General features: G+C 41.3%; 1 protein-coding gene across 2 annotated transcripts in view; it reads left to right on the top strand.

Moving 5' to 3' along the window:
• Positions 1-14,935, top strand: part of CLPB (caseinolytic mitochondrial matrix peptidase chaperone subunit B) — a 180,875-nt gene that overhangs the window by 153,934 nt on the left and 12,006 nt on the right. Inside the window, exons 12-16 of one of the 2 annotated variants that reach the window (XM_037840530.1) lie at positions 4,136-4,292; positions 5,074-5,147; positions 5,292-5,411; positions 5,630-5,734; positions 6,169-6,399. In XM_037840530.1, the coding sequence (XP_037696458.1) occupies positions 4,136-4,292; positions 5,074-5,147; positions 5,292-5,411; positions 5,630-5,734; positions 6,169-6,399 (687 nt within the window). Of the gene's footprint in view, positions 1-4,135; positions 4,293-5,073; positions 5,148-5,291; positions 5,412-5,629; positions 5,735-6,168; positions 6,487-14,935 lie in introns of those variants that run through there. The other variant, XM_037840531.1, reaches the window with a different exon arrangement.

The raw sequence follows: 14,935 nt of genomic DNA, 5'->3' as shown, positions 1-14,935 counted from the left end.
TGAAATACAGCAGTTGAAATATAGCTCCCTCCTCCTCCTCAGAAGGAGGACAGCCCTCATGTGTTTAACCCTGTCCACTCTCCCTTGATCCTGTCGCTCCACGGACTGCCATTTGAGTAGTTGATAATAATTCCTGCCTGCAGCCTCAGTCAGCCTACTACATTCTCTGATGTTTTTGCTCTTGGTTTCATTGACCAAAGATGCCATCCAGGTTTACTTAGTCAGAATTCTGCATGTATGCTCCTTGAGGACAAAAACTTTCATCTTACTCACTCTAACTATCTCGAGGCCGCAAAGTCAAGGGAAATGCTATACTGATTAACTTAATTCAATAATTCAGCAAACCTTCGAAGGATGAGTAAGTATCTGCTAGGTGAACAGAGTGGAGAAAGGCTAGCAGTAGAAACCTAATGTGTGAAAAGCACAGGGGCATGAGACAGCGTGGTATATTCAGAGAATTACAGCTGTTCAGTGTCACTCAACTGCAGAGGGAAAGTGAGAACGAGTGGTAGAGATGAAGCAGACATGGTGTAAGGGGACAGTTAAAATGCCAGGCAAAGGGGTATGGAGTCATCCAGTGAATAGTAAGGAGTCTTTGGAAGACTTTAAGCAAGAAAGAAACATGGGCAGATTCACACTTTATAAAGATCCTGTATTCAGCAGTGTAGAGAATAGACTGGAAAGGAGAAGGGGACCAGCAAGGAGACAACTGAGTAATCCAGGCTAGAGATGGGGAGACTTGACCTAAAGCAGGGGCAGTGGGGAGGGAGAGAACTATTAGAAGCTTGACTCTGCAGGGCTTATAGTGATTGAATGTGAGGAGAGAAGGGATAAGGAAGAGCCATGGATGGCCGGTGCTCAGATTTCTGGCCTGGGTGACTGGGTGGCTGCTGCAGCCATCAGCTGAGGCAGGGAACTCAGGAGGATGAGCAGCAGATTGGCAAGGAAGGTAATGAGCTGAATTTTGGAATTGATGAAAATGAGATGCCTGAGGGATGGCCAGATGGAAATGTCCAAGAGGCCATTGATCTATTTTACAGGTCTAGGAGAGAGGTCTGGTCTAGAAATAGTTTCAGGAATCATTCAGTGCAGAGAGGGTGATGAAGCCACAGGAATGGATGAGATCTGTCACCTAGGGAACATTTACAGAGAGAAAGAAAATAAGATGAAGAACAGATCCTTGGGAACCTATCATGAAAGAGTCAAAGAGAGAATCACTAGAGCAGTAGAAGGAAAACCAAGAGAATGTGGTTCATCTGTTTATTCGTGAGGCACTGTGCAGGCATACGGGACTTAGACAAGGCAGACTCTGTCCCTGCCTCGGTGCTCATGAATTAGTGGAGAACCAGGCAGCTAAAAAGCAGTTCAGCACAATGGACATGCTGCCGAACGGAAGGCACCTAACCCAGTCTGGGGACATGAGGGAAGGCTTCCCAAAGAGGGGGTATCAGGATTAATAGAAAATCTGGGCCACTTAGCAGGGAGCAGAAGTCCCCCATCCTCACCCCTGCCCAATTCTCCCAAGCCTCGACCCAGAAAAGCAGGCACCTGAATGCTCTTGCCGAAACACCAAACAACATTAATGCTGGTCACTTCCCAAGTGACCCCAGAGCCTACAGCTCAGGGTAGGAGGCCAAGGAAAAGACTGGCTCCCGGGGAGCCTACCTTCTCCTACTCCCTTCAAGGATGCACATATGAGACAGTGGGAAAGCAACCCCTGTAACCCTAGGGTGAGCCATTCAAGCCCCACTGGAATGGTGTGCTCTGGTTGCTGGTGGGAGATGGGACAGTGACAGCTCCTTCTTTGGGACACATCTTTATTGCCAGGGAAACTGAAGAGAAGGAGACATGAATACTGTGTAAGTCACCCTTTGGGTCAGTCATACACTGCACCCATACACTGCTCCCCTCACCCACCTGAGACCCATCCGCAGGCCCAGTTATGAGCAGAGCTTTGATCTCTGAGTGAAATTGCTGCTGGGTTATTGCTCTGGCCAGTGCAGCAGTGTGTGAACTCGGGCCTCAGAGAAGAGCTCTGCCAAGGTGAGCATGGAACACTCAGGATCAACTGCACATGTTTGGCACATCGCTCACACACACATACACACACACACACACACACACACATACACAGACGCAGACCTGGTCCCCAAAATTAGAATTGTTTTCAGTGGGTTCTGTTTTCATATAATCCATAAACGAGATGAGAGTTGAAAACTAACATCCACTTGTACCCCCTCTTTCCCCTTTTCCCTCCCCAAGGCAGGGACAGGAAAGTGACCAGCCTCAGGACTTGTATCACCAGACCCCTTCTGGATAGACCCCTTTGGAACTAACACCTCAGAATGCCAAGGGCCAGTGTAAAGCAAGACTGCAAAGCACCTGGTACCATACCCAGCACATAGTAGGTGCTCAGGGAACATTGCTTCAGCCTGTGCCTCTAAGGGGCAGGGCTGGGTTTGCCATTGCATTGTCTTTACAAGCCAAGGCTAATCCTGAGTCAGGCCTACAAGTAGGGAAAGGGAAAAGCTTGCTGAGGACTGGTACTGGCTGAGTCTGGGGCAGACCCAACATCCCTGGCATCAGGCAGGAGCCAACAGACTGAGGTCAGTGGCCTATGCCCAGAACCATGTTCTCTGGCTTGACAGGAGCTCTGCTTTGTCTGCAACCAGAGGAAATCCCTGTCCCTAGCACTTGTCCCAGTTGCTTCCTTCCAGTGAGGATCAAAGGATGAAAAATGAGAAAAATGTATTTGAGGAAAGAAATTTGCATGAGGTCTTATTTATCCAGCACTATCAGTGTGTTCTCTGAATCCTAGTGCACAAGGAAGGGTATGGGCTGTGGGGTCAGACAGTTCAACAATACCTTTTTCTTATTGTGAGACCTTGAAAAAATTCCTTATCTTCTCTGGGCCTCAATTTCTTTGAAGGGTTGTAATTGCATCTACATCTGAAGGTGGTTGTGAGGATTTAGGCATTCAGCAAGAAGGTATTAAATCCCTATTATATGCCAGCCACTGCTCTAGAACACCATGATGAACAAAACTAATCACCGGCCTTCATGGAGCTGCTTTCTAGTGGACAGAGTGAAATGGTGCATGGAAAGCACTGAGAGCACCTATGAGTGAAAATGTCTGTTAACATTCACCGTTGTTACTGCATTAGCTCCTCTCAACAAGTTCCGTCCGATTATTGCTTTGGTTATAAATAACAGTGTCATACAGTGTTACCCTTGGGGTTTGCTGACTGGGTGAAGCTCCTTGTTCCTGAACTGAATGCCCTCAGACAGCTACAGTTTTATCATTCTTCTGTCTCTTCCCTCTGCTGTTTGCTTCTTTTCTCTTTCTTTGGTATATCTGCCTCCAGTATAGTTGCTTTCTTCTGTCACTTCTAGAAAGAACTAAAGATTCCAGGAAAACTTTCCAAGTTGCTTAAAGGAGGAGGCTTATTTTCTATTCCTCTCTGTCAGGCAAGAAGAAGGCTCCAAAGATGTAGGAATTATATCTGTTTCAATTCATCTCATTCATTTTGACTGAACAAACATATAAAGTATCTGCTACAGTAATTTAACAGATCTGAGCCTGTACACAGCCTGGTTTACTAAGGATCTTTCACTAACATGACCACATCTAGTCTTTGCAATAGCCCTGTAAAATATCCTCCTCTGATCTCCTGCAGCACCTGGGTTTCCCTTTTTCATAACACTTAACACAATTATTACTGCGTCTGACTAATTCTCTAGACTGGGAGTATGTGAAGGCTCAGTGAGTACCTAGTGCCCTAACACAGAGACTGGCTCAGATTGGGCCTCCAAGAAGATGTGTGGATAGATGGATGGATAGGAAATCAGACTGACTTCTGGGAGTTAGGGATAATGGGGTGGCCTGAGCAATGCCAAACAGCAGGTGAAGTCTCACCTGGAGGTGATCTCAGTAGGTGGTGCAGTTGTAGCCAAAGACAGTGAGCTTATAGCCAAGGTGTGAGTACTGCTCAGAAGAGGGAGCATCTGATTCTGATGGGCAGGCAAGGGAAGGCTCAGGGAGTCTGGGGGAAACCTCTTAGAGGAGATGAGAACTGAGAGTGCAAAAGCTTCTGGTTTGTAGCTCCTTGACTATGTAATCACTGTTCTTTCTCAGGGCCGGCTGACAGATGGAAAAGGGAAGACCATCGACTGTAAGGATGCCATCTTCATCATGACCTCCAATGTGGCCAGTGATGAGATTGCACAGCATGCTTTGCAGCTGAGGCAGGAAGCTTTGGAGATGACCCATAACCGTCTTGCTGAGAACCTTGGTATGGCACACAGCCTGAGCTGCCTGGGCAAGTGACCAGGCCACTGACACATCTCCTGGGGCAAGGATAGGATTGGGTCCTGGGCCTGTGAGGGTCCTGATAGGTAGCTTTGTCCTTAGCTGGCGTTAACCAGATACCAGATAAGTAGAGGGAATCAGACAAGAACTACAAGTCCTCCCCCCTCCACACCTCCACTTCCTGAAGAAAGCCCTGAGTATGTTGAGTAACCAGAGGGCTCCAGTCAGAGAGATGAACAGAGCCACCCCAGAAGGGGGTGCCAGACGGAGGCCAGGGTTTTAGGAGACTGAAGAGATGAGCACTCAACAGATAGAGACACTTTGGTGCAGTGAGGGGAGCACCTGGGAACCTATGGAGATGGATACACAGCCTATTTCACCCAAGAAGCCTTCCTGCCTAGGGGGAACCTGGAGAGTGCTGCAGAGTAGTACATCAGGCCAGAGGCTGTGTCTGTAGCTTTTCAATTTACAATTGAATCCTCTAGCCCCCTTTCTCCAAGTCAGAATGCAAATCTTAATCCTAGCTCTTCTCTCCACTCTCCTCCTTCACACAACACCCACCCTAGGCCACCCCAGGCTTTGTAGCACATGAGAGCTAGAAGAGCCTCATAAAGTACGCAGTCCAGTGCCATCATTGTTTGGGTGGGGAGACCAGGCCAGGTCCAGCAAGCCCTAGGCTTTAACCAGTATCACACAGGAGCAGGCAGAGTTCCCAAGGCTTCTTAGGTGTGAGGAATAGGCAGTTTACAATTCTGTCTCTGCAGGGGATGTCCAGATTAGTGACAAGATCACCATCTCAAAGAATTTCAAGGAGAATGTGATTCGTCCCATCCTGAAAGTAAGAAATCTTTTTTGTCCTTCCTGCTGGAGCCTAGGGTCATTGAAAAGATATGGAAGCTCCCTGTGTGCCCCTTGGGGTCCAGTAATTCCCCTCGCCTACTCTGGGTCACTGAGCTCACCCTACCCTAACCTGGCCCTGCAGGCTCACTTCCGGAGGGATGAGTTTCTGGGAAGGATCAATGAGATCGTCTACTTCCTCCCCTTCTGCCACTCGGAACTCATCCAACTAGTCAACAAGGAACTGAACTTCTGGGCCAAGAGAGTAAGAGCGGGCACTGCCAGTGGGTGGGGATGGGCCATCTGCCAACTGGAAATCAGGGAAAACCTACCAGGGAGTACACCCCACACACACAAAGGTGGAGCCCAGTGGTGTGAGGCCAGTGGCCTAGGGGACTCCCAGTCTCTCACAGGCTCAGGCCTCAGGTCTGGTGAGAAAGCTTTGGGCCACATGTGTTCATGCCCCTATCTGACCTGTCTCAGGCCAAGCAAAGGCACAACATTACACTGCTCTGGGACCGCGAGGTGGCAGACGTGTTGGTCGATGGCTACAATGTGCACTATGGCGCCCGCTCCATCAAGCACGAGGTGAGCCATAACTCTCGGAGCAAGGAAAAGTGAGGTACCCCCACACCTCCCTCCCTGGAGCCCCCAGACCCAATCTGTGGGTTCCATTCTGACTCCCTGTAGTTTGTCTGCTGGAATTGTCCATACCCGGAGCCATGCCCCTTCAGAACCAAAAACACAAGAAGATCAAGTAAAATCCCTATCCTATATGAATCCCTACCACAAATGGGAACTGGGCTGGGAGCCTCAGAAACCTAAGCACAACCTTTGTGTCTTCAGCACAACACTGCAAGCTAAGTTTTGTTAGCCCTACTTTGCTGATGGGAAAACTGAGGCTCCAGAGAGGTTTCTGGTTTGCCCCAGATTCAGTAGTAAGTGATAGAACCTGGCCTCTAAGCTCAGACCACAGACTGTTTCTAGGCTGGGGCAGTGATGACCATTTTGCCCACCTGCAGGTAGAACGCCGTGTGGTGAACCAGCTGGCAGCAGCCTACGAGCAAGACCTGCTGCCGGGAGGCTGTACTCTGCGCATTACTGTGGAGGACTCAGATAAGCAGCTATTCAAAAGCCCCGAACTGCCCTCACCCCAAGCTGAGAAACGTCCACCCAAGCTGCGGCTGGAGATCATCGATAAGGACAGCAAGACCCGCAAACTGGACATCCAGACACCATTACACCCTGAGAAGGTGTGCTACACTCTCTAGCATCTACCTCCCTGTCTAGATGTGCTCTCAACATCCAATAAAGGCCCCTCAGCTGTGCCTGGCAACTGACCAATCTTCCCCTCATGCCTTGCTCCCCTTTCTACCCAGCCTAAGGCCTACTTACCTCCTTATAGTCCTGGAAGACCCCTCCTCTGCCCCAAAGTCTAGAGCAGGAATCTTGATTTACTCTAGCCCTTTCGTTGTGAGCCTATAATCTGCTAACAAGTCCCCAGGAGAGGAATTGGCATTCCACTTCCCTGAAGGCAGGGAAGAGGACTCCTCAGATCTTTCCTTCAGCATGATCCCTAAACTCCACCATCTGTAGAACTTTATCATGCTCCCAGGAAGTTCAGAAGTATGGCGGCTAAGAACAGATCTGGTTAGAAGAAGACAGGGACCAGGCTGTGAGCTGCCTACCCTCTGCTGGCCCTCCTGTGGCTCAGTCCCCAGAAATGTCTCCAATGGCCATGGGGAAAGAGTGCAGAGACCCAGGAACAGATGGTTTTGCAGTCTAGACTGTTGCCACCTCTTTCTCATGTCCTAAAATTCCAAGGGATAGGGATCCATAGAACCCTTTCCCCTTCCATTGCTATATCATACTACTGTCCCTTATTACACCATGTACTGGAATAAAGCCAGACCATGTTTCAACAGCATGGGATCTAGGCCAGTATAGGGCACCTTCATGAGGGAGGCTGACTGGTCCATTACCCTGCCCAGTTCTGGGACTAGACAGACAACAGGCCCAAATGACCAAGCAAGCTCAGCTCTATGGGGCCTTCCTTCAGATGACTAACAGCATAGCCATGGGGAAGCTGTAGAGAGAGATCATGGGGCCAGGCTCTACCCAGGTAGCCATGGAGTCTGCCCCAGCCCTGTCTATACTGCTATCCCAGCAGTATATCCCAGGTTAGCCTGGAATAAACTCCTCCCCCATGCATTCTGCATGTTAGTTACTAAGCAGAAGGTCTGGACACCATCCTTCAAGGGCATTCCACAGCCATGTTTCAGGGTCAGCCTAGCAGGGCAGAGCAAGGCACCATTTGCAGTAGCCACTATTAATAACCACGCATCCACCCTTCCCCTGCAGGACCTTCTTGGAACCCTTGTGTTATCTTATATCTCTCAAGAGGCAGAAAGTGAGGACAGGAATCAAATTTCCTTGGGTGATGGAAATATATTCTAACAATATGGTGGGTATGAGACAGTCAAGCCAGGAGGTGGGCTCCAGTAGTTGCTCCTTCTAGTCCCTCAGGGACTAGTCTGCTGTTCTCTACCTCAGTGACTGCCATTCTTTTTTTTTTTTTTAAACATTTTACTTTGAAATAATTTTAGACTTACAGGAAGTTGCAAAAACAGTACAGAGAGTTCCCATATACCCTTCACCCAGCTTCCCCTGATGTTAACATCTTATATATCCATAGTATAATTTTCAAAACCAGGAATTAACATTGATAGAATACTATTAACTAATCTATAGACCTTATTCAAATTTTACCAGTTTCCTTTCTGATGTCCTTTGTCTGGTTCAGAATCCAATCTAAGATCCCACATTCATTATGTTGTCATGTTTCCTTCATCTCCTTCAGTCTGTGACAGTTATCCTATCCTGTCTTTCTTTGTCTTTTATGATCTTGATCCTTTGAAGATTCCAGGCCAGTTATTTTATAGAATGTCTCTCACTTTGGGTTTGTCTAATTTTTGCACATTGATTAGATTGAAGGTATGCATTTTTGTCACAAATACCATAGAATTGATGATGTGTCCTTTTCAGTACCTCATAGCAGGGGGTAGTGTTAACTTTGATCTCATGGCAACTGTAGTGTAAAACTATTAATGTTGTATTTGCTTATGATGATTTTTGATATCCTGTATTCCTTCTGCCTTTAGTAATTGATATTCTACTATAAGGAAGAGCTGTCCCTTTTCCCCCATTTATTTAGTAACTTATATCAGTTTGTTGTATTCTATGGGTTATAATCTAATACTAACATTTCTAGCTCAAATTGTTCCAGATTTGCCGTTGGAAACTCTTTTCATGTTGGCTTCTGTGTTCTCTCAACATTGCCCCTATCATTTTTTGAGCATTTCCTTAGTTTCTAGCATGACAAAATGTTCCAGGCTCATCTTGTATTTTCCCTGTCCCAGCCCCGACATCAGCCACTTCTCCAAGAAGCCCTGGTTTTTTGTTTTTGTTGTTGTTGTTTTAATTCAAGTATTGTACTTAGAAACCAAGATCTGGGCACTAGGTGTACTCATTGCTACTGGGATATCGTTGCTTCTAGGCCCTCTCAGTGGACAGAGCCAGGAAATACATGCATAAATACTAACACACTCATACACATGCATCTGATCTTACTATTTATCTGTCATCTGTATATTTATTGAAAACCATGAGTTCATATTGATACCTCCAGTTCTGATCCAACAAATTACATGGTTCATGACTGCCATTCTTATGGTTTTGCTGTTCTTTCTCTGCTTCCTCTCCTCCTATCTCTGTTTCTTCTCCTTTCTGGTATTGAGACTTCCTTTAGGTCAGTCATCATCCTACATGGACTGTTCCCATTTGATAAGGTTTTTATGCCTGGCTGCCAATCCCTTGGTTCAGTCATCTCTAGCCAGGAGCAATAAGCATATAACTCAAAACTGGGTAACTTTTATACAAGAAAACTCAATGGGAACCTTCCTGAAAGGGGATAGGGGACAGGATAGACTCTCAGATTCTGAGGAACTTCCATATCACTTCTTCCAGGAATTCTTTGCCAGACCTCAGAAGTGATGTTAGATCCATTTTTTTTTTTTTTTGCAAACACTCCCCTCCTCCCATCCCCCAATAGCCTCTAATCTGCTTTTGAGCTCTGTTAATTTGCTATTTCTAGTCATCTTTTATAAGTGATTTCATACAATATTTGTGCTTATGTGCCTTGCTTATTTCACACAGCATACTGTTTTCAAGTTTCTTCCATGTTGCAGCATATCTCATAATTTGATTCTTTTATCTGGCCATACTTTTTTCTTATGGCCAAATATTCCATTGTGTATATGTAACCACATTTTGTTTATCCATTCATTTGATGATAGACACCTGGGTTGTTTCCACCTTTTGACAATTGTGAATAATGTTGCTATAAACATTGGTGTACAAGTATCTATTTGAGACCCTGTTTTCACTTTCTTTAGGTATGTACCTGGAAGTGGAATTGCCAGGTCATATAGTAATTTTATATTTAAAGTTTTGAGGAACCGCCATATTGCTTTCCACAGTGGCTGCACCATGTTACATTCCCACCAATAATGCACTATAAGTCTAGTTTTCTCTCTATCCTTTCCAACATTTTTTATTTTCAGGTTTTTTTAGTAATACTCATCCTTATGGTATGAAGTGGTATCTCACTATAGTTTTGATTTGCATTTCCTTAGTGACTGATGATGTTGAACATCTTTTCATATACTTATTGGTCATTTGCACATGTTCTTGGGAGAACTGTCTATTCAGATCCTTTGCCTGTTTTTAAATGTGTTGTCTTTTTTGATGTTGCATTGCAAAAGTTCTTTATGTATTCTGGATATTAAGCCCTAATCTGAAAGAGGCCTACCTCAGAGATATAGCACATTCAGTTCCAGACACCAATGCAATAAAGCAAGTCACATGAATTATTTGGTTTCCCAATGCATAGAGAAGTTATGTTTACATTATACTGTAGTCTGTTGTGCATAGTAGCATTATGTCTAAAAGAACAATACATACATTAATTAAAACGTGACACAAAGACAAAATGAGCACAAGCTGTTGGAAAAATGGCACCAATAGATTTGCTTCAATTTGTTAAAAATAATAATAAATAAAAATAACAGTATCTTCAAAGAGCAATAAAGCAAAGCACAATAAATCAAGGTATGCCTGCACATGGTTTGCAACAATTTTCTCCCATTCTGTAGGGTGTCTTTTCACTTTCTTGATAATTTCCTTCAATGCACAAAAGTTTTTAATTTTGATGAGATCCCATTTATTTATTATTTATTTTGTTGCTTGTACTTTTGATGTCATATCTAAGAATCTATTACTGAATCCCAAGTCATGAAGATTTGCCTTTGTTATCTTCTAAGAGTTTTGTAGTTTTAACTCTTGTATTTAGGTCCTTGATCCATTTTGAATTGATTTTTTAATATGGTATGAGGTAGAGGTCTAACTTCATTCTTTTATGTGTGGAAATCCAGTTTTCCAAGCACTATTTGTTGAAGAGTCTGTTCTTTACCCACTATGTATACTTAGCACCCTTGTTGCAAATCAACTGGCTGTAGGTGTATAGGTCTCTTTCTGGACTTTCACTTCTGTTCCATTGATCTATTTTTCTGCCTTTATGCCAGCACCACACTGTTTTGGTAACTGTAGCTTTGTAGTACAATTTGAAATCAAATCAGGAAGTATGAATCTTCCAACTTGGTTCTTCTTTTTCAAAATTGTTTTGGCTGTCCAGAGCTTTTGTAGATCTGTGTAAATTTGAGGATCCGTCTTTCCATCTCTGCAAAGAAAGGCTGCTGGAATTTTAATAGGGATTGCTTTGTTTTAGGTAATATTGACATCTTAAGAATATTAACTCTTCCCATCCATGAACATGGATGTCTTGCCACTTATTTAGGTCTTTAATTTCTTTCAGCAGTGTTTTGTTGTTTTTGTTGTACAAGTCTTTTGTATCCTTGGTTAAATTTATTGCTAGATAGCTAGATAGACAGACATATTTTAGATACTACTGTAAATGGAATCGTTTTCTTAATTTCCTCTTTGGGTCATTTATTGCTAGCATATAGGAAGCCAGTTGATTTTTGTGTGTTGATCTTTTTACCCTGTTACTTTGTTGAACTCATTTGTTAGCTCTAGTAGTTTTCTTGTGGATTCCTTTTGATTTTCTATATATAAAATAATGTCATCTGCAAATAGAGATAGTTTTACATCTTCCTATCCATTTGGACAGTTTTGTTTTCTTTTTCTTGCTTAATTTCTCTGGCTAGAATTTATGCAATATCGAATAGCATTGGTGAAAGTGGGCATCTTTGTCTTGTTCCCGATCTTAGGGGGAAAGTTTCTAAGTCTCTCACCATTGAGTATGATATTAGCTATGGGTTTTTCATATCTGCTCTTTATCATATTGAGGAAGTTTCCTTCTAGTTCTAGTTTTCTAAGTGTTTTTATCAAGAAAGGGTGCTGGATTTTGTTGAATGACTTCTGCATATATTACGATAATCATGTGTTTTTTCCTCCTCATTCTATTTATGTAGTGTATTCATTTTTGGCATGTTGAACCATCCTTGCATTCCTGGGATAAACCCCACTTGGTCATGGTGTCTAATCTTTTTAATACGCTGTTGGGTTTGGTTTGCTAGTATTTTGTCAAGGATTTATGCGTCTATATTCATAAGGGAAATTGGTCTGTAATTTTATTTTCTTGTGATGACTTTCCCAGGCTTTGGCATCTTAATAATGCTGGCCTCATAGAACAAATTAAAAAGTGTTTCCTCATCTTGAATTCTCTAAAAGAGTTTGAGAAGTATTGGCATTAATTCTTCTTTAAATGTTTGGTAGAATTCACCAGTGAAGCCATCTGGTCCTGGACTTTTCTTTGGTGGACAGTTGTAATTATTGACTCAATCTGTGTTCTTGTTTAGGTTTATTAAGATTTTCTATTTCTTCTTGAGTTAACTTAGGTAACTGGTGTATTTCTAGGAATTTTTCTATTCTAAATTATCTAATTTTTTGGAGTACAATTGTTCATAGTATTCTTTTATAATCATTTTTATTTCTGTAAGATAAGTAGTGATATAATCATTTTCCTTTCTGATTTCAATTATTTGGGTCTTTTCTCGTTTTTTTTCTTTGTTAGTCTAGCTAAAGGTTTGTTAATTTCATTGATTTTTTTTAAAGAGCCAGCTTTTTGTTTCATTTATTCTCTCAATTGCTTTTTTATTCTCTATTTCATTTCTGTCTGCCAGACTTGGAAATGAAAGTGTAATACCTTTATTGTTCAAAAATAGAAACTCAAAAGCCTGTATTGATTGTTTTAGGAAATTAGAAAAAAAAAAAGTAGAAAGAATGAATAGAAAAATGATTCCTGAATGTACCAATAAAATAGATAAAACCTCCTGAGCCTGATTAAAGGAGAAAGAGGAAAAATAATAATAAAAATATAAGATTAGAGATTGAAAATTATCTTAGGGAAACTCTATGGCAACAAATTTAAAAACAGAGGAAATGAATAATTTCCTAGCAGTCACTGACCCAAGGAACAGAACAGTTGATTACCAAAGAAGAAATTAGAAAATTGATTAAAATTTTCTTTTAAAAGACTTTATTATAACTTTTATTTAAACTTTTCTTTGATATAAATGTAAAGAAAAGTACACAAATCTCAAGTATACAGTTCACTGAATTATCAAAAAGCGAATACACTCCCATAGCTATTATCCAGCCCAAGAAATCAATGAATTATAACTTTTAATTATATGAGTAGTTTCAGTCCATGGAAAAAGATGGAATGTTGCCCAGTTGATTTGAAAAAGGCATTGTAAGATTAATACTAATATTTGATAAAGTGCCAGAAGGAATGCTGCAGCCTAATCTTACCTGTGACTATAGATGCAAATATCCCAGACAAAATCATGCTGAATTATACACCATGATTACATAAGATTCAGGAGCAGGAAATCTATTAACATAATTCACTACATCAAGAACATAAAGGTTATTTAAATACTCTAAATTACATAGTACCCTCAGTGTTAGTTTTCTGGTTTTGTTAATTATACTGTGATTGTGTAAGAGAATGTCCTTACTTTTTGAAAATTGCCATTAAAGTATTTGGAGGTTAAAGGTATTTGCAAATATTTCAGGAAATTTTTAACTTTGTATATAGAGAGAATGAGAAGGCAAACAAAGTATAGACATTTCGGAAATATAGGCAAAAGGTATACAGGAATTTTTTATATTCTTTTTGCAACTTTTCTGTAAGTCTATAATTATTTCAAAATAAACATTTTTATTAAAGAAAGGGGGGAAATAGACAATTATGTCACTAGATGCTGAAAAGGCATGTGGTAAATTTTTAAAGTGCAATTTGATAGAATTAAAGCTCTAAGTAAAACAAGAAAAAGAAGCTATTTGAATATGAAGATCTTAAGAAGCCAATATCAAACATCATACTTAACTGTAAAGACTAAAGCCGTTTATATGGATGTCTGAAATAAGACAGGATGCCCACCGACAACTTTGTTGTTTAACATTGCTTTGAAGGTTCATGTGAAAGCAATTGGGCAATATAAGTATTGGAAAATAATAAGTTATCTTGTTTTGCTGACATACAACTGTATAGATCTAGGAGATTCAAGAGTCTATACTAAAAAACTATCATTAATAATGAAATTTGGTAAGTGGCTGAATAAAAGATAAATGAACAAAAATTAATTGTGTTTTTTCTCTTCTAGAATAATTATCTAGAAATGGTAACAAAGGAAATGCTCTGTTCACACTTGCAACACATATGTGTGTATATTTGTTCATATTTTCATAGAATACCTTTGGAAGGGAGGGGAATTGGGTCAATTGAGGAACAACAGTGGAAGGAAAACTTCACCAAATTCCTCTTTATAGTTTTTTTATTAAATTTTGAACTATATTAATGTTACCTATTCAAAACTATAACATACTTAAGAATAAACTTAAAAAAACAGAAATTCACATTGAAGAGTATAAAATAAGATCTGACAAATAAAAACACATAACATACCATGTTCTTGGATGGGATGACTTAATATCAATAATATTAAAATGTCAGTTCTTAAAGTAATATATAATTAAACTTTACAGCATTTTTAATTAAATAAAATTAATTTAAAGTGTGATTTTGCACTACAATGTTCAGAGATGATGTCATCTGGAGCTACTCTTTTCTGGTCATGTCTCTCAGGAGATAAGGATTACTTATTGCTCCTGTCACAATCCCAACTTATTAATCTGCAAACCAGGGAAAAAGTAAATTTAACTACTGTCAACACACACCCTAACTATAATTATGAGAGAAAGAAAAGAGGAGTTACTGGCTGTGATTGGCATATAGAGGCTGTATGTAGGAAAATGAAGCTTGAGAGGCAAGTTTCCTGATTTCAAAGTGCCTTGAATGTCAATGTTAAAAGAATGAAAAAATAATAATAATAATGATAAATATGTGATTGTGCCAGTTTGAACATATTATGTCCCCCAAAACACCATTATCTTTGATGCAATTTTGTGAAGGCAGACATATTAGTGTTGATTAGATTGTAATTCTTTGATTGTTTCCATGGAGCAACCTACCCACTGTAGATGATAACTCTGATGAGATAATTTCCATGGAGGCATGGCTCCACCCATTCAGTGTGGGTCTTGATTACTGGAGCAGCATGTAAGCTCAGACAGAAGATGCAAGCTTGCTACAGCCAAGAGGGACACGTTGATGAAAGCACAAGAGCTGCAGATGAGAGACAG

The sequence above is a fragment of the Choloepus didactylus genome, chromosome 6 (assembly GCF_015220235.1).
Source record: "Choloepus didactylus isolate mChoDid1 chromosome 6, mChoDid1.pri, whole genome shotgun sequence".
NCBI classification, from domain to species: domain Eukaryota; kingdom Metazoa; phylum Chordata; class Mammalia; order Pilosa; family Megalonychidae; genus Choloepus; species Choloepus didactylus.
Note: the sequence above shows the minus strand (reverse complement) of the source record. Positions and strands in the feature narration are given on the sequence as shown.